Source organism: Rutidosis leptorrhynchoides, chromosome 1, assembly GCF_046630445.1.
Source record: "Rutidosis leptorrhynchoides isolate AG116_Rl617_1_P2 chromosome 1, CSIRO_AGI_Rlap_v1, whole genome shotgun sequence".
Classification (NCBI taxonomy): Eukaryota; Viridiplantae; Streptophyta; class Magnoliopsida; order Asterales; family Asteraceae; genus Rutidosis; species Rutidosis leptorrhynchoides.
Genome location: NC_092333.1, coordinates 50,210,295 through 50,235,198, shown reverse-complemented (window position 1 = coordinate 50,235,198; position 24,904 = coordinate 50,210,295). Strand labels below are relative to the sequence as shown.

The 24,904-nt window shown below is 32.5% G+C and overlaps 2 protein-coding genes across 3 annotated transcripts; both read right to left on the bottom strand.

The window, feature by feature from the left end:
• Positions 1 to 6,473: 6,473 nt before the first annotated feature.
• On the bottom strand, positions 6,474 to 6,827 carry LOC139867181 (uncharacterized). Its single transcript, XM_071855545.1, has one exon. It carries the CDS (start codon positions 6,825 to 6,827, stop codon positions 6,474 to 6,476), a length of 354 nt encoding a protein of 117 aa, XP_071711646.1.
• Positions 6,828 to 10,452: 3,625 nt separating this feature from the next.
• On the bottom strand, positions 10,453 to 14,908 carry LOC139859758 (probable peptide/nitrate transporter At3g43790). 2 transcript variants are annotated; one of them, XM_071848534.1, is made up of 18 exons: positions 14,742 to 14,908; positions 14,547 to 14,702; positions 14,347 to 14,387; positions 13,861 to 13,921; positions 13,682 to 13,784; positions 13,455 to 13,557; positions 13,135 to 13,188; positions 12,986 to 13,048; positions 12,832 to 12,881; positions 12,636 to 12,711; positions 12,319 to 12,537; positions 12,091 to 12,178; positions 11,895 to 11,980; positions 11,696 to 11,803; positions 11,567 to 11,611; positions 11,188 to 11,276; positions 11,054 to 11,097; positions 10,453 to 10,741 (listed from the first exon to the last, which is right to left on the bottom strand). In XM_071848534.1, the coding sequence occupies exons 2-18, from the start codon at positions 14,668 to 14,670 to the stop codon at positions 10,641 to 10,643; spliced, it is 1,455 nt and encodes a 484-aa protein (XP_071704635.1). In that variant the 5' UTR covers positions 14,671 to 14,702; positions 14,742 to 14,908; the 3' UTR covers positions 10,453 to 10,640. The 2 variants fall into 2 exon arrangements, with proteins under 2 accessions (XP_071704635.1, XP_071704638.1); XM_071848537.1 differs by lacking the exon at positions 14,742 to 14,908 and having other exon boundaries at positions 14,547 to 14,734.
• Between the last annotated feature and the right edge of the window lie 9,996 nt (positions 14,909 to 24,904).

Genomic DNA, 24,904 nt, shown 5'->3' with positions numbered 1-24,904 from the left:
GATGATACGTAAATAATATAGGATGATGATGATGTACGATGGTATGATTATGATTTTTATTATGATAATGATTTTGATGAATAGTTTTGGGTGCTATGAGTTATGAAGAAGATGACTGGGTTATACGCGTTTAAATATATTAGTGTAGTGATAAATTCAGAAAAACAGAAATGGCTAGATGGTTAAGGGCGTTATAGGGTTAGCGGGACGTCGCGAGTTGAAACCCGGACTTGGGCATTTTTTTTAAAGGGCTACTTCATTGAGGTAGTTTACTTATTACTCATTTTTATTATTATTATTATTATTGTTATTATTATTATTACAAATGAATATTATTTTTCAAAAATACATTACAAATATGTTAATATTATATATTACTAATTTTTTATGACATTAAGTAAGATATTTATAAAATATATTAATTAATATAAATATATATTCTTATCATATATAAACTTTGAAATAAATTTCTATTTGTAATATATTATGATAAATGATAAATATTATATTATTAAATTACTTTAATAAGTATTTACTATATTAATATTAATAAATGTAATGTAGAAATAAATATTAACTACCTAAAATACATAGGATAAATATAACTTAATTAGTAATATGATATGTAAATCATTAATATATCAACTTGTTAGTTGTTATTATATGTTTTAATATATATAAATGATATAGGTTCGTGAATCCGAGGCCAACCATGCATTGTACAGTATCGTCATATGTATTTTTACTACAAAATACACTATAGTGAGTTCATTTGCTCCCTTTTACTCTTTACATTTTTGGGACTGAGAATACATGCGCTACTTTTATAACTGCTTTATTAAATTCTTTTGAAATACATTTTGATCTGCGAATACATGAAATGCTTTTATAAATGTTTGACGAGATAGACACGAGCAAAACATTCCTCGAATGAATTATTATGCAGACAGAAGTTCTGCGGATTATTATTGAATTATGTGGACATGATAATTGCCACCATTGAATTATGTGGACATGATAATTGCCACCGTTGAATTATGTGGACATGACAATTGCCACCATTGAATTATGTGGACATGATAATTGCCACCAATCAATATGAATGTTATGTATCGAGAGAATGATTTTATACACAGGTTATGTGTATATTATTTTTGTGCACGAGATATGTGTACGGTTACTAAGATTTATGAAAGATGATTTCGTACACGAGAAAGGTGTACTGTATTTATAAGATATCGCATGTACATTACAGGTGGGTATAGGATTCGGGCCCATTTGTACCATGCAGCATTTAAATCTTGTGGTCTATCAAATGATGAATTTTATTAGTTTATGATAAACCTATGAACTCACCAACCTTTTGGTTGACACTTGAAAGCATGTTTATTCTCAGGTATGAAAGAAATCTTCCGCTGTGCATTTGCTCATTTTAAAGACATTATTTGGAGTCGATCATCGCAATGGGACCAGATGTTGATGACTTCGTCTAGATGGATTAGGATGGGGTATGACATATATATATTGTGTCTAAGGGTAGGTAGCCTACACCATTTCAATCTCTATTATTTTAATATAGAAAATATTATTTACTTGTTTACAATAAAAACTGAGATCACAATATATATATATATTATATTTAACTTCAAGCTAAAATTTACAATATTGGTAATGATATTTCATATCTTACAAAATAAATTCTTTTAATACTCAAATCTCTTCCTTGGTGCATACGTACAGAGCATATAGTGTATATATATATATATATATATATATATATATATATATATATATATATATATATATATATATATATATATATATATATATATATATATTAATTAATCAACTAATTAATTAATTAATCGCTCTTATATTTATTACTTGAATAATATATATCGCATATATATTATTGATTGACGTCTAGGTGTATATGTGTGTGACCCTGAAGGCTCAAATGAATTTAGCCATATAGTTATGTGTTGTACCTTGCGCATAAATCCTACAGACTCCCACTTGTGCACGGCACAACACCGGGTAACTATACAAACAATGGTTAGCGTCTAGCAACACGCCATTGTCCCTAAATTCATGTGAGGGTAGTTTCTCAAAACTGCACATAGTAAGTGTTAAATGTCATTTATCCCTTTGTTTCAGATACTTTAGTTAAACTTAAGACATGGATCATCGGTCATTCTCATTTGTTTAACAATTTTGTTTTCTCGATCTTAGAAATGAATCAGATCACCAAACTAATTAAGTATCATCTCAATTACATTTGGGTGCGGCCACACAAATATCTTATTCATTCATCGAGGAGCTCAAAAGTATCTAACTCCAAATAGGTTGGAGGAACAAATCCTATTTTGCCTACACGTTTCTGTCACGAGCTTCACATTACACCCAATAATGGCTTTTATAACAGCCTTATTCAGGACAGCGTTTAACCATATCAAAGTATAATGCTCCACACATCGAAACCGGCGTGCATCTCAAGTCGAAGGACATAATGACATAACCACTTGCGAGTTTCACTATTGACGCCGATCCATGCAGTGAAATCTCGAAGGTTGGGTCATTCCAATATGCATCCTATGAATACATGTGAGTTTGATAGTAACACATTACACCATATCAAACACTCACATTTGTCTTAGTTTGATGTTACTCCCGTATCATCAATCGACAATGGAAATTTAGAATAAGTCATTATTCATGGATTTAAACATGCAAATATAGAACACAGTAATTATGAATAAAAACGATCATAACACATTATATCAATTCATTACAATAAAAATTGCTTTCATGTTCCAATTATCCAAATACTAAAATTACATAAAGATGTTAGCTGGTCTAAGCCCAATGTTCCTAGAATGCTCGACATACTTGGTACAAGACATTGGCTTTGTGAACGGATCAGCTAGATTTTCTTCTGTTGGAACCTTTTGAATACGTACATCACCTCTCTCTATAACTTCACGTATGTAGTGAAATTTTTGAAGGATGTGTTTGGCACCACGTAGAACTCCTGGTTCATTTGCTATTACTATAGCACCAGTATTGTCGCAATACATGTCAATGGGATTTTCAATACTGGGAACAACGCCAAGCCCATATATGAATTTTCTGATCCAAACAGCTTCCTGAGCAGCTTTAGATGCAGCAATGTATTTAGATTCTGTTGTAGACATCGCTGTAGTGCTCTGCTTCGAGCTTCTCCAGTCGACTGCACCTCCGTTCATAATGAAAACGTAGCCAGATTGTGATCGACTATCATCTCGATCAGTTTCGAAACTAGCATCAGTGTAACACTTTACGCTCAGTTCATCAAAACCTCCGTAAACTAAGAACATATCTTTAGTGTTTCTCAAATACTTCAATATATTCTTTACAGCAGTCCAGTGACTATCACCTGGATTCTGTTGGTATCGGCTCGTCATATTGAGAGCAAAAGAAACATCTGGTCTAGTGCACCTCATAGCATACATGATGGATCCAATAGCTGAAGCATATGGGACTCCAATCATTTGCTTCACCTCTTCGGGTGTAGAGGGGGCTTGAGTCTTACTCAATACCACATTTGGTTGCATTGGAAGACTACCACGCTTGGAAGCTTCCATCTTAAATCGCTTTAAGATTTTGTCAACATATGCACTTTGACTTAGACCTATTAACCGCTTAGATCTGTCTCTATAGATCTTGATTCCTAGGATATACGCTGCATCTCCCAGATCTTTCATAGAGAAACATTTTCCAAGCCAGGACTTAACATCTTGTAGCGTTGGAATATGATTTCCCATGAGTAATATGTCATCAACATATAAGATCAGAAAGACTTTAACGCTCCCACTAGCTCTCATGTACACACAAGGCTGATCAAGGTTTTGTGAGAAGCCAAACTATTTGATTTTCTCATCAAACTTCTTGTTCCAACTCCTTGATGCTTGCTTTAATCCATAAATGGATTTCTGAAGCTTGCATACTTTATTAGGATACTTAGGATTCACAATCCCTTCAGGTTGCACCATATATACGTCCTCGCTAAGGTGACCATTTAGGAATGCGGTTTTGACATCCATTTGCCAAATCTCATAGTCATAGTATGCTGCTATAGCTATGAGTATCCTAATAGCTTTAATGTCCGCCACTGGAGAAAAGGTCTCTTCATAATCAACCCCGTAGGTTTGAGTATAACCTTTTACTACCAATCAGGCCTTAAAGGTGTGTACATTTCCATCCATGTCGGTCTTCTTCTCGAAGATCCATTTACACCCAACAGGCTTGATGTTTGGTGGGAGATCAATCAAGCGCCAAACTTGATTATCTTTCATGGACTGCATCTCTTCATTCATAGCATCTTGCCATTTATCAGATTCAGGATCTGACAATGCAGCTTTGTAATTAGCGGGTTCGCCCAGATCCCCTAATTCCAAGTCCTCCGTCGTAACCATAAGGTTTAACCTTTCAGGTGGACGAGAGGTTCTATTAGATCTACGAATGAGACATGCTTCATCCTGTGCCTCGACACTTTCATGTTGAGGCTCAGTACGAATTTCGCTAGTGTCTACAGAAGGTAATGTATCTTGTTCTTGAATTTCTTCAAGATCTACAGTGCTCCCACTTGCTTCCTGTAAGAGGAGACTCTTCTCCAAAAACACAGCATATCTAGCAGTGAAAACCTTGTTTTCTGCTGGATAGTAGAAGTAGTATCCCATCGTTTCCTTTGGGTATCCTACAAAGATACACTTGATAGTTCTGGACTCAAGTTTGTTTGGTGTATCACGCTTCACGTGAGCCTCACAACCCCAGACTTTCAAGTAAGACAGATTTGGGACTTTCCCATGCCATATTTCATATGGTGTCTTGTTTACCTTCTTGGTTGGAACCATGTTGAGAATGCGTGCAGCAGACTCTAGAGCATATCCCCAAAAGGATGCTGGTAAAGTTGTTAGACTAATCATTGATCGAACCATGTCAAGCAAAGTTCGATTTCTTCTTTCTGACACCCCATTATGCTGAGGTGTGTAAGGAGGAGTAAACTGTGAGACAATCCCACGATCTCTCAGATGATCTAAAAACTCTTGACTCATATATTCGCCTCCAGAGTCAGACCGTAGAACCTTAATGGTCTTTTCGAGTTGATTTTCTACTTCATTTTGAAACGCTTTGAAAGTTTCAAATACTTCATGTTTATGTTTAATCAAGTAAACATAACCATATCTACTGAAATCATCAGTAAAAGTAACGAAGTAGGTAGCTCCATCTCTAGACATTGTTCTAAATGGGCCACATACATCAGTATGAATGAGTCCAAGTAGATCACTCGCCCTTTCAACCTGGTGGGTAAAGGGTTTCTTTGTCATTTTTCCAGATAAACAAGATTCACATATGTCAAACGACTCATTGCCGGTTGACTCAAGAAGCCCATCGTGTTGCAGCTTTGTTATGCGTTTCTTGTTTATATGACCAAGACGACAATGCCATAGATATGTGGAATTCAAATCATGCTTGAATTTCTTAGAGCTACAGTTAAATACAGAACTTTCTTTTGGAACAAGATTATGCATGTCAATTTCAAAAATACCATCTCTAGGAATAGCATTAAAATAAAAAATATTATCCTTAGAAACCGAAATACCATAATCTGTGAATACATGATTAAAACCATTATCTTTCAATCGAGAAACTGAAATAACACCTATAGTAATAGAAGGTGCATAATGACAATTATCTAAAATAAGAATAAGTCCACTTGGGAGGATGAGCTCATAGCTTCCTATAGCTTCGACAGCTGCACGATCGCCATTGCCAACGTACAGATCCAAAGCCCCCTTATTCAGCTTCCGAATTTTCCTAAGTCCCTGCATATCATTACAAATATGAGTACCACAACCAGTGTCATACACCCAAGTTTTATTAGGAAAATTATAGAGTTCTATAACGAAGATACCTGAAGTGCTGGTCGAACCAGCCTTACCCTTCTTCAACTCTTCTAAGTAAAGGACACAGTTTCGTCTCCAATGACCAATCTGGCCACAATGGTGACAAGCCATGTTCTTTGCGGGATGCTCTTTCTTTGCTGGTGGTGGAATTTTCTTCTTAGGTGTGTAAGATTGCTTACTTTTTCCTTTTCCCTTTCCACTAGCAGCTTGCGGCTTTCTTTTCTGGATTTTACCTTCCTTTATGGTTAAGACTGCAGGAGTCTTCTTTGGTAGCCCCTTTTCAGCTTGCTTAAGCATTGCAAGTAGCTCAGGAATGGTTTTTCCCATGCTATGCATATTGTAATTCATTACAAATCCATCATAGTCCTTGGATAGTGAAGTAAGTATCAAGTGCACTCCAAGAACTGGTGGCATAGCATAACCTAGGCGCTCCAATTGATCCAGATAGCCTTTCATCTTTAAGACATATTGGCTAACCGGTTGCCCCAACTCATGTTTGCAAGCGTGAAACGCTTTCACAGTTTCAAACTATTCCTGTTCTGCCTGCTGTTGGAACATCGTCTTGAGTTCCTCGATCATGTCATATGCATTGTAGTCCATTAAGTTCCTTTGGAGCTCAGAGGTCATGCTAGCAAGCATAAGACATGCCACTTCAAGTTGTTTGTTATACTCCTTAGTATAAGCATTACGAACAGTAGCATTAGCAGTTTCAGGTGGGGCTTCAGGTAAAGGATTTTCCAGATGGTGCAACTTCCTTTCAGACTTTAAGACAATCTGAAGGTTTCGATACCAGTCAATGAAGTTGTTACCATTCAATTTTTCCTTCTCAAGGATTGACCTTATGATCATGTTTTTTACGGATTGAATTGCGTTTGATGTCATCTACAAAATAAAAAAGGTTCTTTTAGTATCTTTAATAATTATCCTTTTATAAATTAACTACCCATGTTTTTTTAAAAACCTTATAAAACTATTAATTTTCGTAAAAGGCTAAGATCCACATTGTGCTTCCACCATCACATCAGTTGATCTGCTAGCAATGGTGGATTCAATCGGTAGGCGGCGGGCACCAATTGCGTTACAAGTGCAACTCTTAGATCTTTATGGGACTCACGACATTTAGTGTCTAACACTAGTGTCATGCTGGCATGTTTAGTCCCATCCTTGCCTCGGGTTGCGGTCTCACCTCTCAACTCGATTAAGTCATCCAATTGTGAAGCATGTAAAAATTAATCTAGGTCTCACGCATAGATAATGATCACCTTGAGTTATAATCCAACTAGGTCTCACGCATAGTCAAAGAATAACGACAAGTGTTTCAACTGAATTGGACGGCACGACTTAAATTTCGCCGGGTATATTAAACAATTTTAATAATCTTTTAGAAAAATTGTGTTACGAATATTACATGCATAATATTCGCCTCACAAGTTAAAAACGTTTTAACTTGATTTTAATTATGTTTTGATTTTTGTTGTCACATGGCAAATTATACACAATCACATAACATATAAAATCCAACCAAACAAAATAAAACATAATAAGTATGTGCATAGCCTCAACCGACGAAAATCCTATGCTTGGTCTCACGAGCCATTATGAGAACCAAGCGGTCTACTAGAGGGACGATCACAAAAGTAAACCTTAGAAGCTCCCACTTGCGTCAAGATCTCATTATGACCAAGTATCCTCCTTCACCGAATCTCTCTCAGCTTTTGTCCATTGACTTTACTGCAAGTGTGTCTTCATGGCCAAATACCGTTCACTTCAAGTCTTTAATCCCATCATGGAGGTTACATTTATTAAAAAATAAAATACAACTAATCTAGAATTGTAAATTACATAATTGGCTCAAAATGGCCTCCCAAAATAAAAGATTAAATTACATCCATAAATGGCCACAAAACAATGGCATCCAAACAACCATAAACATTCAAGATCACAACACATACACACGGTCTAGGTTTTCATCGGCTATGCACAATTAAATCATCATAATAATAACATGATCATGACAATAAATATGGCTTGCTCCATGGCACAAGATGCATGTCTTGGCCATGGATAAAAAAATAAAGTATGTAAATTTGTACACAAGCCATTAACAAAACAACCACGCATGAATATTACTAACCGTATAAAAACATAAGAGGCTCTTGATACCACTGAAGGTGATTTAGTGTTTTAAGAAAACAATTTCCTAATTAATTATTATCATGTACATACATATAATAACAATAAATTTAAGCGGAAGCGTATTAATTATATTAATAACTAAATCACCCAAACGGATCCATATGATTTATACGGTTAAATAAATAAATACAACAAGAGAGTTTAAAGATTATACCTTTCTTATAGAACCGGATTGAAGGAAGAGAAACTAATAATCAAAAGAATGATTGCCGCTAGGGTAGTTCACACTACACTTCGAACAACGTCAAACGGATGTGCTAGTCCCGTCAAGTAATAATAAATAATCGCAAGGATTATTTTATTCTAATTGTAAAGAACGAGATTATGAGATTTATATTTTCGTACGTAAGGAACGAAAACAGAATGTATGCTTGGCTTTGGTTTTCGTAAAAGTTGAAAGAATTTTTTGTAGTTTTTTTTTTCTTCTAATATACATCACCGAACAAAACCAAAACACAATATATATATATATATATATATATATATATATATATATATTGTGTCTAAGGGTCGGTAGCCTACACCATTCCAATCTCTATTATTTTAATATAGAAAATATTATTTACTTGTTTACAATAAAAACTGAGATCACAATATATATATATATATATATATATATATATATATATATATATATATATATATATATATATATATATATATTATATTTAACTCCAAGCTAAAATTTACAATATTGGTAATGATATTTCATATCTTACAAAATAAATTCTTTTAATACTCAAATCTCTTCCTTGGTGCATACGTACAGAGCATATAGTATATATATATATATATATATATATATATATATATATATATATATATATATTAATCAACTAATTAATTAATTAATCGCTCTTATATTTATTACTTGAATAATATATATCGCATATATATTATTGATTGACGTCTATGTGTATATGTGTGTGACCCCGAAGGCTCAAATGAATTTAGCCATATAGTTATGTGTTGTAGAGATGTTGTGAACTCTCATTTGTGGTTTACTTGCTTTGTTTTTTTATTGCGACGTGATTTGTAATGATCTAGTGGTTTGGTTGTTTTTCCTTTAGTTTTTGCTTGGTGCCCGTTAGTTGTTTCATTTTAGTGGTAAGTCTCACGGTTTTGTCGTTTTTCTGTTTGGTCTTGTTGCCTTTGGGGTGTATTTGTTTCAAGGCTTCATATTTTCGATGAATGCCCTCGAGTTGTTGTATAAGCTCCTGTTTTTCGCTATAATAAAAATTATAATAATTGAAATTGAAAATAACAATAATAATAATAATAATAATATAAGTTTTTGGGTTTCTTTTGTTTTTATAGATAAAAATCAATTTTTTTTCATATCCATTTTTATTTCTACGTGCAATTTTTCTTTCATTTCTTAAACTTACTCTTATCAATGACATATTCTTTCACAATCACATAGTGTCACATCAGCGCCACCTCATCATTTTTTTTCTCATCACATTACACTAGTTAATTAATTAATACGGTGTATAAATTTTCTTACATATGATATAAACAAATAAACTCATACACCCCTTTGTTCCATTGCGCTATACAATGACATATTGCATCACAGCCTTGGCAAGGAAGCTCTAAAGAAGCTTGCTAGTATCGCTGACTTGGCAACGAAGCTCTGTGGCCCCCCCTTGCGCTACCAATACTAGCAGCCTTAGTGGCTAGAAGCAATCCCTCTCCTAGGAGAGAGATGACTTTTTTTGTGGGTGGAGAACTTTTTATCCATACGTGAGTGGAGAAACACATTCTTTTATTTTCAAAGATAAAGAAGGGATATATACATCTCACACCTCTTGTATCTCGAATGTGGTTTTTGTTATTGTACTCTTGCTCAAGGTTGATGTTCGTTTTCATGAATTCATAAATTAACATGAAAATCGACAATCAAGTGGTTGTGGGTTCAACTCCAGAGTGAACATATTTGTATATATCCGTGTAAAATTTGAGTGTGTGAGCTTTCCTTTTAAAAAGTATAAAAATCAATAACATAGCAAAGGTGGTGTTGGATTGCCAAAAAAAAAAAAAAAGATAACAAATTGCCATACTTAAATCACAAAATCATCTACATTGAAGTTGGAAGCGATGCTAGGATATGATAACAATTAACAAAACAAGTGATTTGCACATATTGAGTTTAAAGAAGAAACCATGACCATAATGAATTTATTTAAAATTTGTTGATTGTTGTGGTTCGATATTAACATAAAATGTGTCCATAGTACATGCAAAGAAAATAATTAATAAACCATAATTCAAATCATCTACCATGTATTATAAACTGTGATTCAACCTATATTTCAATATGTTTATTCTTTTAATTTATTCTTTTAATAAGAAGCAGTAACCAGTAACCAGTAGTGTGAATCTTGTTCACCGAGGGATTATGATACACATCATTGTTTCTTTCAGTCTTAAATGCCGAAGTCTGATAACGCCGTATGAATGTTAAGCTGTAAGCATCTGAAGTCTGAGTGCACCTTTTTAATGTGCACTAGTAATGGGTTGTGCCATAAAAGGCTTGAAGGTCAAAAGCAACCCAATAAACTGAATGAGATTCAATACAAAGAACACCAGTTGATCACCTGTCGAGTGTTGAATCCATGTCAAATCACAATTTCGAAAAAAAATAAACCTTTACTCTTGTCACATATTTAATATTTTATATTACTAAAAACCCATATTATGATCATGCATATAATAATCTCTTTGATCTTTTGTTTTTTGCAATTTTACCTTGAGTGTGTTATTGATTATAGGTGAAATATCTGATTGGTCATGCTGGATTGACCAATCAGGCAATCACCGTTTAACCCGTTATCTAAAAACTTAGGTATAACCAGATGTATCAAAAATTCATAACCAACACATTTTTACAGCCCTGATTTACTTCTTACCTGGGAGTATAGCAGCCACTTGACGCTTTTGCGCCCAAGAAAATCTGAAAATGGGTAAAAAAAAAAACAATTTGCATTGGTTTGAAGTGAACATTATTATGCATGTATGTATGGTTTAAAAGGGTGAAACTTACAGTGCTCCTGCTCCAGCTGGACCAATTGCTTTAGAAACAGACATGGCTGTCATCGAAATGCCATTTGCAGCTCCCCGCTGATGTTGGGGCTAGTTTATAGTAACATATATAAATATGCATAATAAATCAATATTTGTTGATATCATACAATAAAATATAATCTTATATCAAAGACTCGTGGTAATTATGAGAAGTTACACTCAAAACCATAAAGTAGATTTGTAATCATCATATGTAATATATCAACCCTCCATGAGGATGAAAAAACAGACAAAACGTGTTGGTGGTTCAACCCAACCTGTTTTGAACTTAACCCGCCCATTTTGCTACCTCTAATTTAAAATAAATTATCTGGAAAAGAAAATAACTCAAGACTTACAACTGCATTATTCATCAAAATAAATATTCCAGTGACAAGTGACACCTGTAAATCATATCACAGAATTAATCGCCTATCAAAATAATTTCGGATAGTTAGAATTGACTAAATGCCTAAACATTTACTTACAGATAACAAATTTCTTAAAACTGATGCGCAATTAATAGCTAGATAAAGAGCAAGCCCTGAAAGCATTGCTATGTATGGATAAGCTGATAATATTGGTATTGATATAAGCTGAAACAAAGAAAAAAAAGATACCAGGCTTATTTTTATATACATGATAAAAAAAAAAGGGATGTATGTAGTAAATGTTGTAAGGTGTTACAGCTGAAAGACGTGTAACGGCGAGTGGGCCCAGAAGTCGTTCAACGTATGGATATAGTATAAGCTGGAATAATAACAACCCAAAACCTGAATAGTTCATGTGTAAAACATGTCAATTCATAGATATGGGGTCGAAATAAGAGAAAGATTATCGTTTAATCAACTTCATAAGCGAGTTTTTGTTCGAAAAATTGTACCTGAAATGGCGAGAACGATACCAACATCTTGAGATGAAAAGCTAAGGCCTCCAAACTTCCTGTCACTAACTGCCCACAATGAAAATATCTGTAACAGAATACTGTATCATCTCATTTTTCCTTTATATTAAATTTAACTAAAAAAATATATAATTTTCATAAATAACACTATATATTTAAAATTAGCAAGTAAAAAAACCATGTCAATGATTGAACATGAGTACTTACTTCATTGTAGGCTATTTCTTGAAGCGAAAAGACGCAATAAACAAAGATTGTAGACATTAATGGCCAATTCTTTAATAAAGAAAAGTAAGATATTTTTTCTTCTTTGACTGCATTTGTATCCTCGTGTTGACCAAGCAAAGCTACAGAAGCTTCTAGTTCAGGTACCTTGCCGGGATCTGCATCCATAATCACCCTTTCACGATGCATGTGCAATGTTTCCTTTATAGAATAAACAAAAAAAAAAAAAAATCAAATTATACTTTAACCATCCACATTACTAAGCCAGTGTGTTCGTAAGACTATAATCGGACACTTACAGGAAGCCACCAACTAGAAACAAATACGCCCAATGAATAGATGGATATAATAAGGCACGGTAGAAAGTATGGAAACCTGTGACGTGAAACTATTTATCGAGTGAAATAAAATAAAAGCGAGATGATAAACTACTTAATGAATACATCAAAACTTGCATCTTTAGATAAATGCACAAAGATTGGCATGTGAAAGTACCTTCCAAACAAAGACGTCTCAGAGAAGAGTTGAGGATATTTCTCTGCAGGCTGATAATAATTCAAAGAGAACGTCGAGAATTTTAAACTTGAAAGAAGCTGTAAGTTAGCTTATAAACAACATACAGTTTCAGCTTATTTTTTTAATATCATACCTGTGCAAAGAAACCTCCAATGGCAGGGCCAATAATCATTCCAATTCCTCGAGAGGTACTAACCTGAATTAATTCTCAAATATATAATAAATAAATAAAGAGATATAAATAAAAGTATTCGCAATTAAACATAGTCGAAAAGATCTTACAATTGACAGCGCCAAACCATGATATTCCTCGCGACAGACTTCGGAAGCATATGCCTATAACATATATATTTCAGTACATTATCAATCGTATACATATATAGCAATGTTTAGAGTGAATGACTTAGAGGATGTTTATTGATCACTTGATTTTTTTCCCGCATTTTTCCAATCAAAATTGGTACTTAGATAAATCAAGTCAAAAAGTCAAACAGTACTTTTTTCGTTTGGTAAGAAGTTCAACCGTTAATATACAGAATTATGTACAGTACACAGTGGAGTAGAGTATATACTCATAAGTACATATATACAATTAGTTATACCCTTATTGTTCCTAGTAGGCTGTTAAAACACCCAAGGAGAAATCTTGAAGTAATTGCCATCCAGAAGGTTGAACTGAGCCCAAACAAAGTGTTGAAAATGACCCTGCATCATCAACATGTCAATATATAAATAAATTACATTTAGCTTAAGGCCTTGATTGTGAACTGATTGAAAACCGAATGTTAGCACAAAAAGTTTTGTAATTTTTAACAATTTTAATGCTTACACTGAAAATGTGCCAAATAGTATTATAGGCTTTCTACCATATCGGTTTGCTAGCACTCCCCAGAAAAGAGATGTTAAGGCTCTTCCAACCATGAATGAAGAGCCTACAAAAACACTATTCCATTTATTGAACTCAATAACATTTGTCTAAGTATGCATAATACATTCTAGATAACGTACCAACAAATCCTGCATAGTAACCAATATCTTCCTCGCGACTTGCAATACCAAAGTCTCTAATCTGCAAATATGACATACATATTGGCATGTGTTTATATAACTATAAATACAGTGAACTCATCGACTTAAAAATAGCCTTACGAATTTAGAATTTAAGTTGTGTTTGATAAAACAGAATGATTAAGCGTTGAATGGTTCAATATTTGAGTGATTCTAAGTTTGATAATTATATAGAATAAACACTTCGAATGAAGTAAAATAAAGATATTGTCATTTATCATCATTTTCATTCAGAGGTTTAAAACAAACGCGCCAACCTTAGTCAAGATTGACATGATTCCTTTTTTTCGGTAGGTCAGTAATTAGCAAGAGTCTACCAACAAGATGTTTATTCACAAATGTTAGGTTAAATACTAAAAAGTAAAATAAAACAACAAAAAAAAAGGTGACCAATATATTATATTTATGAGACTTGTATAAACATACCATGAAATAAAGAAAAGGATATAGAGAAGATGTTGGAAGAGCTGAAAAACAAACACCAAAACACAAAAGGAAATCATAATAAAAGTAATACGGAGTAATACTATATAATCGTTTATATTTTCTATAACAATATGAATGTTAGTATATAGTTTACAAAATAATTGCCATTAATGAAACAAGTAAAGTTAGAGTTGAGTTACCAGTGCAAAGAGAGACAAGCCAGATATAAGAAAGATGTTTATATGGTACTCCTGTTTCATCTTGTTTAAGACGATCTATTTTGCACCCTGGACAATTATTGTCATAATACTTTAAGATGGCCATGGCTGCCTGCACTTTTTTACAGTAATTGTAAGACAAGAAACTGACGTACTATTGCTGCCGCAGAATTGAAGCTTAATAATTGGGTTGGGTGTCAGTGTTTGCAGATGCTTGAATTTGGGTTGGGACCAGTACTGTGGAATCTTAATATTCTTTACATTCATAATTTGATTTGATATATCATTTTTGTATTTCTCTCTCTCAATTTTTGTAGATATTTTTTCGCATGAAATAGAGAGTTTGGTAAGTCTAACAAATTTAATTCTTTATATCAAAATTTTTATAAATTTTGGTGTTAAAATGCTGCACGGCTCATATAATCTGCTGTGAACTTTATAATGCGGGTCCAACGGTGGAACTTGAGCACCAATACTGACTATTATTGAGGGCTAGAATTATTTGATATTTGACTTTGACAGATGACAATTGACAACTACAATAAAAATTAGCTTTAATGACGATGATGATTATTCATCACTAATAATACTACACTAGCTTAAGACCCGCGAATTCGCGGGATTTTTTAGGGACGAATCAAAATTTGAATTGTCATAATAATTATTTTTTATATACTATTTGTTATGTTGTTAAGAAATCAAAACTGTTTAGGTAGTAATGTTCAATTACTCGTAATAAACCAAGCAAGTTATAGCCTAGAAAAAACAAATAACACAAAGTTAAAAACCATGAACGCGTCTTTTTTTCAAGTTACAACATAAAAAGCCAAAAAACATGAAGTTGAAAATCATAATATTGATAAGCATGGACTTTGTAGTTAGATTTTAGGTCGTGTTTCCAACATATTACTCCATGATTGTCGGTATTTTAAGTGAAACAAAAGAAACACAACAAAACTACAACAAAAGAAACACTACATCAATACATTTAAAAAGATCCAACGACAAAAAAACAAACGGAAGAAGAGAACGCATGTAAAAGAATAATAATTCGAAAATCACGACACTTATACACCGATGTTGTAGAAGTTATTTAGTGCGGCTCCTTGAATTTTACGACCCCTGAAACCATCACCTCCACATGCACTTATATTGAGTGCTACACTAAGAATAAAGTAGAATCTTATTAAATTGCGCTACTTGTCATATGAACATGCAATTAAAGCAAATAGTTTACAACTCCAATTTTGACTATACTTTTTTTTATAGCAAAAAAAAGAAAATTAAATTCATAATATTTTCAAAAAATTGTGAAAAATCAAAGGATACAATTTGATTCATTACATGATTACATATGTCCAAGTGAATTAACCCCAAACAATACGAATAGAGAACTATCTAAATTACATAATGGGATGACAAACAAAAGAAGCTCAATATGTCTAGCAAATATTAAGTAACAAACTTACACCCATTGAACTAACATCCAATGTTGAGATGACCACCTATAGAATTGAAGTACCGCACAAACCTTCGAGTTAACAACAGACCGCAAATGAGCCCTTTTCCACCGGTTAACCCGGTGAATTGTTCTAGAAAAGGTGTTGAACTGGTGAAAGCTAAACTCGAACCGTAACATGTTATAAAAAGAAACCCATCTAGTTTTAGACCCAAAAGTAGAACCATGATCACCATAAAATATAACAATGAAAGATATAACCAAGACCAACCCCTAACCATTTACATCTGATGAAGTAATCATCACCAGTAGGTTGTGTAGAATCAAATCCTCAACAAAAAATCTCACACCCCTTACAACTGGTTGACTGGTAAAAGTCAATTAATTGAAAAACACTACCCACCAAAAAGACCTCCAAATCCCCATATACAAACAACAAATTTAATGTTATGCAAGGTGTATATGAAATAGCTTTATTTTTACTAGGAAATACTATTAAATACGATACAATTTTACACAAGATATTTATTTATTTATAGAATGGATATACCTAAACCTTGCTACAACACTTATAGGCAGTGTACCTAATCGTACAGTAGTATAGTTTTTAGTAAGTCCGGTTCGTTCCACAGGGAATCTTTTAAACAAAGCTTAACGCTATATTAGTTTTAATTTATAAAAATACAAATATATATATATATATATATATATATATATATATATATATATATATATATATATATATATATATATAAGTAATATTATTATTATAAAGGGGGGTTTTTACCGTTTAATGACCGGTTTGTCGATTTTTAAAACTTTAGTCGCAGTTAAAACCTAATGTAAAATATTAAAAATATATACAACTTAATTTAAAGCATAAAGTAAATAACGATAATGAAATTGCGATAAATAAAAGTGTGATGAAATAAAATTGCGATAATTAAAGAGTACGATAATTAAAAGTGCAATTAAATACAATGACAATAAATAAAAGTGTGATAATTAGAAGTGCAATTAAATATGAAAATAAAGGAATTATGCTTATTTAAACTTCCGTAATCATGATGTTTGACGTGTTGATTTTTAGTTTTATGCCCATGGGTTAATTGTCCTTTGTCCTGGATTATTTAATATGTCCGTCTGGTTTTTGTCCATAACAGTCCATCAGTCATAAATATAAAGTGCGAGTGTCCTCGTCAAATTATCCTTATACCCGAAGTCAAATATTCCAACTAATTGGGGACTTAAACTGTAACAAGGTCTTAATACTTTGTTTAATAATTACACCAGGATATCGACTGCGTGTAACACAAGGTTTTAATACTTTGTTATTAATTATGCCAAGTGTCCTTGTACATAATTTCACCCCTGTTTTAATAATTCCATAGACTATTAATTCATTCCCGTGTCCGGTTAAATAAACGATTATTCATACATATAAATATCTCGCCCATCGTGTCCGATTGAGTGTATATGGTTATTTATAGGTACGTCCAATTGTAAATCTTTATATTAAAATTAACAAACTATCATTTAGTTAAACAAATATAAAGCCCATTAATAGCCCATAGTCTAATTTCCACAAGTGTCGTTCTTTTGTCCAAACCCCAATTATGGTACAAAGCCCAATTACCCAATTTTAGTATTTAGCCCAACATCATGATTACTTCGTTTTAAATAAGCATAATAATAACTTAGCTACGAGACATTAATGTAAAAAGGTTGAACATAACTTACAATGATTAAAAATAGCGTAGCGTTACACGGACAGAATTTCGACTTACACCCTTACAACATTCGCTAACATACCCTTATTATTAGGATTTAAAATTAAAATTAAAATTAAAATATAAATATATATATATATATATATATATATATATATATATATATATATATATATATATATATATATATATATATTACGTTGATGAATGAAGAGAAAAAGATGTGTAAATTTCGGCCGAATGCTCGGCCTTTTATTGGCCCACGTAATACTATTTGACCTCCGCGAGTGCGGAGGTTTTTGCCTTTATAAGCTCCGCGAGTGCGGAGCTGTGGATTCCAGCTCACACAAGCTTGGCTCCTAGCTTGCCGACGGTTTTATAATATAATATAATATATATATATATATATTAATTTTAAGAATTAATTATATATTATATTATATTCATGTGCATAGTTGACTTGTAATTTTTAGTCCGTTGCGTCGAGCGTTGAGAGTTGACTCTGGTCCCGGTTCCGGATTTTCGAACGTCCTTGCGTATAATTTAATATCTTGTACTTTGCATTTTGCACCTTGTACTCTTGTAATTTTGAGACGTTTCTCATCAATAATTTGAACCTCTTTGCTTGTACTTTGTACTTTTTAGCTTTTTGGTCGTTTGCGTCTTCAATTCGTCGAATCTGCCTTTTGTCTTCACCTTTTAATATTTAAACGAATATTCTTTGTAAATAGGACAACTGCAACTAAAAGCTTGTCTTTCTTGAGGGATAATGCTATAAAATATATGTTCGTTTTTAGCATTATCAAATATTCCCACACTTGAGCGTTGCTTGTCCTCAAGCAATATAGTCTTGAAATATACTAGAATCACTTCTTTATTCTTCACACTTTGTACATCAGTGATTTCATTACGGCGGTTTGAACAATGGTAGTAACGTTATGGTTTACAGTCCCACATGACTATAAAAATTTAGATCCGTTAGGAAATTGGATCTTTATGAAAACATTTGATCTTTTGAAAATTAAATCTAGTTTTTACCCTAGATAAGTTTTCCGGAATAACCCTTCACCGGTGTTTGCAAATTGTTTTTGTGGGTTTAGTGGGTTTCAGATTTGAAAATTTTAGCTCAACACTTGCGGTTTTGTGTCACCCACTTGCTAACCGTGTATTGGAAAAGCAACACGTCCAGTATACTTGCTCCAAATATTACCTTTCGGTAAACTACCGTCGGTTGTAAAGGAAAGCGTTGAACAAGCAACTATTAAGGCAATGTCCCCTGACATGCTTTTAATTATGGTCTATAACGTGTCGGACGCAATTACTATCCTTTGTAGGAGCAATAGTAAAGCTCACCCTTATAATTTTTCGGTCTGGCACAAGGTCATGTCTTTGACCATGCTATACAACCACCGTTCTTACGGTTGACACCCGATTTGGTTCAGGTGACCTAATGAATTCTAGGTGAATTCCTAGGATTTTACGTTCAACGGTAATGAACGCATTGAAAATGGGTTTTCAGAAAACAAATCGGTTTGTAATTTTGATCAAAATATTTTCTCGTTCAGCTCGAGTTTAGATATCATTGAATTCCATGAGTTTGAATTCTTAATCTTTAAGGTCAATCTCTAGGATTGAGTAATATCAGTCTTAAAAGCTGATTTTTGATCTTTAAGGAGATTATCCTTTCTGGGATCTGATTCATTAGTCTTATCCAGCTAATTTGCACGGCGTCCTCCCCATTTTACAAGACAGATCCTCTCATGGTTAGGATAAGTCTGACCACTTGGCGACCCTGTTTGATGCTGAGGTCCGTGGATTTTCTGCTGATTTTAGAGATGACTTTTCTAGATTTTTCGTCAACCTACAGCTGGTCTGGACGACAACTTCATGACCTAAATCAAGAAGCGCGTTTCTTTTTCGAAAGACTTTACTTCCTTTAAGTGATGGAATTGATTCACCGTGTAGATCCATCTTTCTTACAGTAAATCGGGTAAAACTGTTTAGTTTAGTCCAAAGCAAAAGTATCTTCAATTATTTGTTACAGAAATATGTGACATATGTTTAAGACAACTTGGTAAATTTTCCCACACTTGGCTTTTATTTTCTTTTATTTGCCTTTTTATTGTCCTCTATTCCATTTTAAATGAATTCTAACATTTTGGTTTGTTTCTCAATTTATGTCCTTTCCGAGGTAACAATAATTTCGGTGTTAACACCTAGTTTTATCGTTCATAAATATGTATAAACATGATTTTGAGTTCATTTAATTGAAAATTTTAAATTTTTTTTACTAGAAGTGGGTAGTCAGTATATAAGACTAGGGCTGTTCTTTGTTATCAGAGAGCACTAGATTCTAATACAACTACTACGTTACTAGTATTTTTAATAGTAACCAAGTGTTTAAGTTAAAAATTTTAAAAATTCGAAAGAATTTAACCCATTCCCACACTTAAAATCTTGCAATGCCCTCATTTGCAAGAAATCAGTAACAATTTAAATTATTGAGGGTGATTAGCGTAGAAAAATGATTAAATTTTACCAAAGTTTCCAAACATATTGGCGTTTGTTTGCTGAATGATAAATGGTGCATATCATTTGTTCATTCCGTCTGTTGGTACATCACATTTGTTTTTTCGTTTCGTCATCAAAATTAATAGCTTTTGCTGAACTTAATACCAGTCTTTGAAAATGCGCTGTTTTACCCTGTTTTGTACATGAGATAAACTACAAACACATATATACATATTTTTGAAGTTGGGTTTTCACACCACATTCAAAAATTATTAAAATCTAATAAAGTTAGAAAATTATAAAAGCTATTATAATAATAAAATAAGAAATAAGAAATAAGAAAATTAAGAATTAGTAACATTACAATAAAATAAACAAAAATAGAAAATTACGGATGAGGATGATGGTTCCAGTATGGGTCCCAAGCGTATCTATAGATGCTGTAAAATGCTTGGGCCGGGTCATATGTAGGATATGGTGGTCGGCTCTCTAAAGTCCAAGGAGCAAATTCGGGCATAACGGTAGGAATGTAGTCTCTACCTACGTGTGTACAATGACTTATGATTTGGCTTTGATGATACTGCCAATCTTGAAATGCTTTTTGTCTAGCCATTTCATACTCGTGTCGAGCCATAAAAATTTTCATTTCCGTCATTGGATTACCCCCTCCCGGTTGACCTTGCTGTTGATCTCTCTCAACCTGTGGATGCCTGCCATCATAACGTGTGATAATGCTAAAAACGAACATATATTTCATAGCATTATTCCTCAAGAAAGACAAGCTTTTAGTTGCAATTGTTCTATTTACAAGTGATATTCGTTTAAATAATAAAAGGTGAAGACAAAAGACAGATTCGACGAATTGAAGACGCAAACGACCAAAAAGCTCAAAAGTACAAAAGACAATCAAAAAGGTTCCAATTATTGATCAGAAACGTCTCGAAATTACAAGAGTACAAGATTCAAAACGCAAAGTACAAGATATTAAATTGTACGCAAGGACGTTCGAAAATCCGGAACCGGGACCAGAGTCAACTCTCAACGCTCGACGCAACGGACTAAAAATTACAAGTTAACTATGTATATAAATATAATATAATATATAATTAATTATATTAATTATATATATATTATATTTATAAATAAAAACCGTCGGCAGAGAAAGACTCCAAAGTGTGAGCTGGAATTTCAAACTCCGCGACTCGCGGAGTTTGAAGGCAAAATATGCCGCGAGTCGCGGAGCCCCAAAATTCGACTTTTCCTATAAAAGCAACCGAATTCTGATCGCAATTCATAATCTTTTTTTTCTTCTTATCATACGTAAACGATATATATATATATATATATAATTTATATTTTAATTTTAATTTTAATTCTAATAATAAGGGTATGTTAGCGAATGTTGTAAGGGTGTAAGTCGAAATTCTGTCCGTGTAACGCTACGCTATTTTTAATCATTGTAAGTTATGTTCAACCTTTTTATATTAATGTCTTGTAGCTAAGTTATTATTATGCTTATTTAAAACGAAGTAATCATGATGTTGGGCTAATTACTAAAATTGGGTAATTGGGCTTTGTACCATAATTGGGGTTTGGACAAAAGAACGACACTTGTGGAAATTAGACTATGGGCTATTAATGGGCTTTATATTTGTTTAACTAAATGATAGTTTGTTAATGTTAATATAAAGATTTACAATTGGGCGTCCCTATAAATTACCATATACACTCGATCGGACACGATGGGCGGGGTATTTATATGTACGAATAATCGTTCATTTAACCGGACACGGGAATGGATTAATAGCCACTAGAATAATTAAAACAGGGGTGAAATTACATTCAAGGGTAATTGGTGTAATTGTTAACAAAGTAGTAAAACCTTGGTTTACACGCAGTCGATAACCTGGTGTATTCATTAAACAAAGTATTAAAACCTTGTTACAATTCGAATCCCCAATTAGTTGGAATATTTAACTTCGGGTATAATAATAATTTGACGAGGACACTCGCACTTTATATTTATGACTGATGGACTGTTATGGACAAAAACCAGACGGACAGATTAAATAATCCAGGACAAAGGACAATTAACCCATGGGCATAAAACTAAAATCAACACGTCAAACATCATGATTACGGAAGTTTAAATAAGCATAATTCTTTTATTTCATATTTAATTTCCTTTATTTTATATTTAATTGCACTTCTAATTATCGCATTTTTATTGTTATTGTATTTAATCGCACTTTTAATTATCGTACTTTTTAATTATCGCAATTTTATTTTATCGCACTTTTATTGCAATTTCATTATCGTTATTTATTTTACGCTTTAAATTAAGTCTTTTATTTATTTAATATTTTACATTAGGTTTTAACTGCGACTAAAGTTTTAAAATCGACAAACCGGTCATTAAACGGTAAAAACCCCCCTTTATAATAATAATATTACTTATATATATGTTTGTATTTTTATAAAAGTAAACTAATATAGTGTTGAGCTTTGTTTAAAAAAGATTCCCTGTGGAACGAACCGGACTTACTAAAAACTACACTACTGTACGATTAGGTACACTGCCTATAAGTGTTGTAGCAAGGTTTAAGTATATCCATTCTATAAATAAATAAATATCTTGTGTAAAATTGTATCGTATTTAATAGTTTTTCCTAGTAAAATATAAACTATTTCGTATACCTTAGCTTTGACATCAAGTATTTTTGGCGCCGCTGCCGGGGAACACTCTTAAACGCCGGAAGCGCAACGCTAATATAAAAAAAAGGATTTTTTGTTTACTTTTATTAAAATTCGCTTTTGTAAAAATACGTTTTAAATATTCGAAAATATAAAAAGAAAAATAAAAATATAAGTATTTTTAAGATTTTGTTAAATATTTAAGTTTTATAAGTTTCTTTATTTTTATTTTAGTTTATAAAAATATAAGTTTTATTTTAATATCTTTTATTTATTTAAAAACAGAAAACAGAAAATAAAAAAAAAAATAAAGAAAAAACGCGTCGAATATTTAAACCTGTCAGCTGAATTCTGGAACCCCGCGACTCGCGGGGTTTGATGCAATAAATACCGCGACTCGCGGAGGGTACCTGACACACGAACAGAAACCCTAATCCTGCATTTATTACGGTAATTATTAATTAATTATTATTAAACCCTAATTATTATTATTATTATAATTAATTTTATTTTAACTTTTACTTTTTATTTAATTTATGTATTTAGTATTAATTAGTTTTATTAAATTGTAAAATTAGTAGTTTTATTAAATAAAAAAATATAAAAATAATATTTTTATAAAAATTGTACTTTTTACAACTTTTTATATATTTTTATATTTTGTCCCTTTTTAATCGTTGTAACATAACTTTTGTATTTTTAGCTCATATTTAATTTTAAACTTAGTTTTTGCTATAGTTATTTTTACTCCTAGATTTTTAGGCTTTGCCGTAGAATTCCTTAAGTGCTTTTTCTTTAGACTAAGATTTAGGTGCTTTAGAATTTTGCGACGCCTTTTTAAGTTTTAGTTTCTTTTTAAGTTATTTCCATTTGGGATTTAGTTTTTCTTGTAAGCTTTAATATTTTTAGACACCTTTTACTATGTATCAATTATCATTCCAATTAGTAATTTCAATTTGCGATTATAATTTTAAGTTAGTTGTAGTAATAAGGTTAGGTTAGTTAAGTATTTTTAAGGTTTTGATAAGTTTCTTTTATTTTTTTTCGTCACTTTTTTTTCAACCATTTTTTCTTTTTCTACCTTTTGCGACGAACTCTTTTTCTCTCTTATTTCTCGCCATTCTAGTTTTTAGGACTTAGAATTTTTTCTACTTCTTATCTAAATTTCTTAAAATTACGAAAATTTATTTTAAGTGGTTAAATTAATAGACATCAAAATTTTCTGGTTCGTAGTAATAGTTGGATTTGTACGTGGACCAGGTTATTGGAGCCAAACAGTCCTCAATTATATTGAGACCAAACGAATCCTGCCCCTCTGCTGCATCTTTTGGCTATTCGAAACGTGGGCAAAATCAGAAAAGTCTATTAATTGGATAACTTATTATAATTTTTCTTTCCTTTTAAAAACTAATAGGATATTCAGTGAATGCACCGAGCAAGACGTTCATCACCTTTTGTACGTTCACCACCTGTAACTAGATCAAGACATTTAGCAAATATAACCACCGTTGATTTTTCTTTAGAATCGTCATCCAGTAAACCAAGTACTTCAGTTCAAATTTCCGATAATCCATTTTTTGAACCCGACCTCACAATTGAGAATCCGGAAAATATTCAGGAACGGTTCGTAGATCCTGAACCACTAAACCTTCCTCCGGAACCACTAATCATTCAAACAGAGATTGTTGAGGAACGAACCATTAAATCAGAATCATCTAGTGATACCGATTCAACAAATTCAATTATGGAGAATCTGGAACCTTTAAGTATGGAAGACCGAATGAGAGCTAAACGCACTGGCCAAGGTCACGCAATTACTCATCCAGACATTAATGCGCCAGATTATGAAATCAAAGGACAAATTCTACACATGGTGACTAATCAATGCCAATTTAGTGGTGCGCCGAAGGAAGATCCAAATGAACATCTACGTACCTTTAATAGGA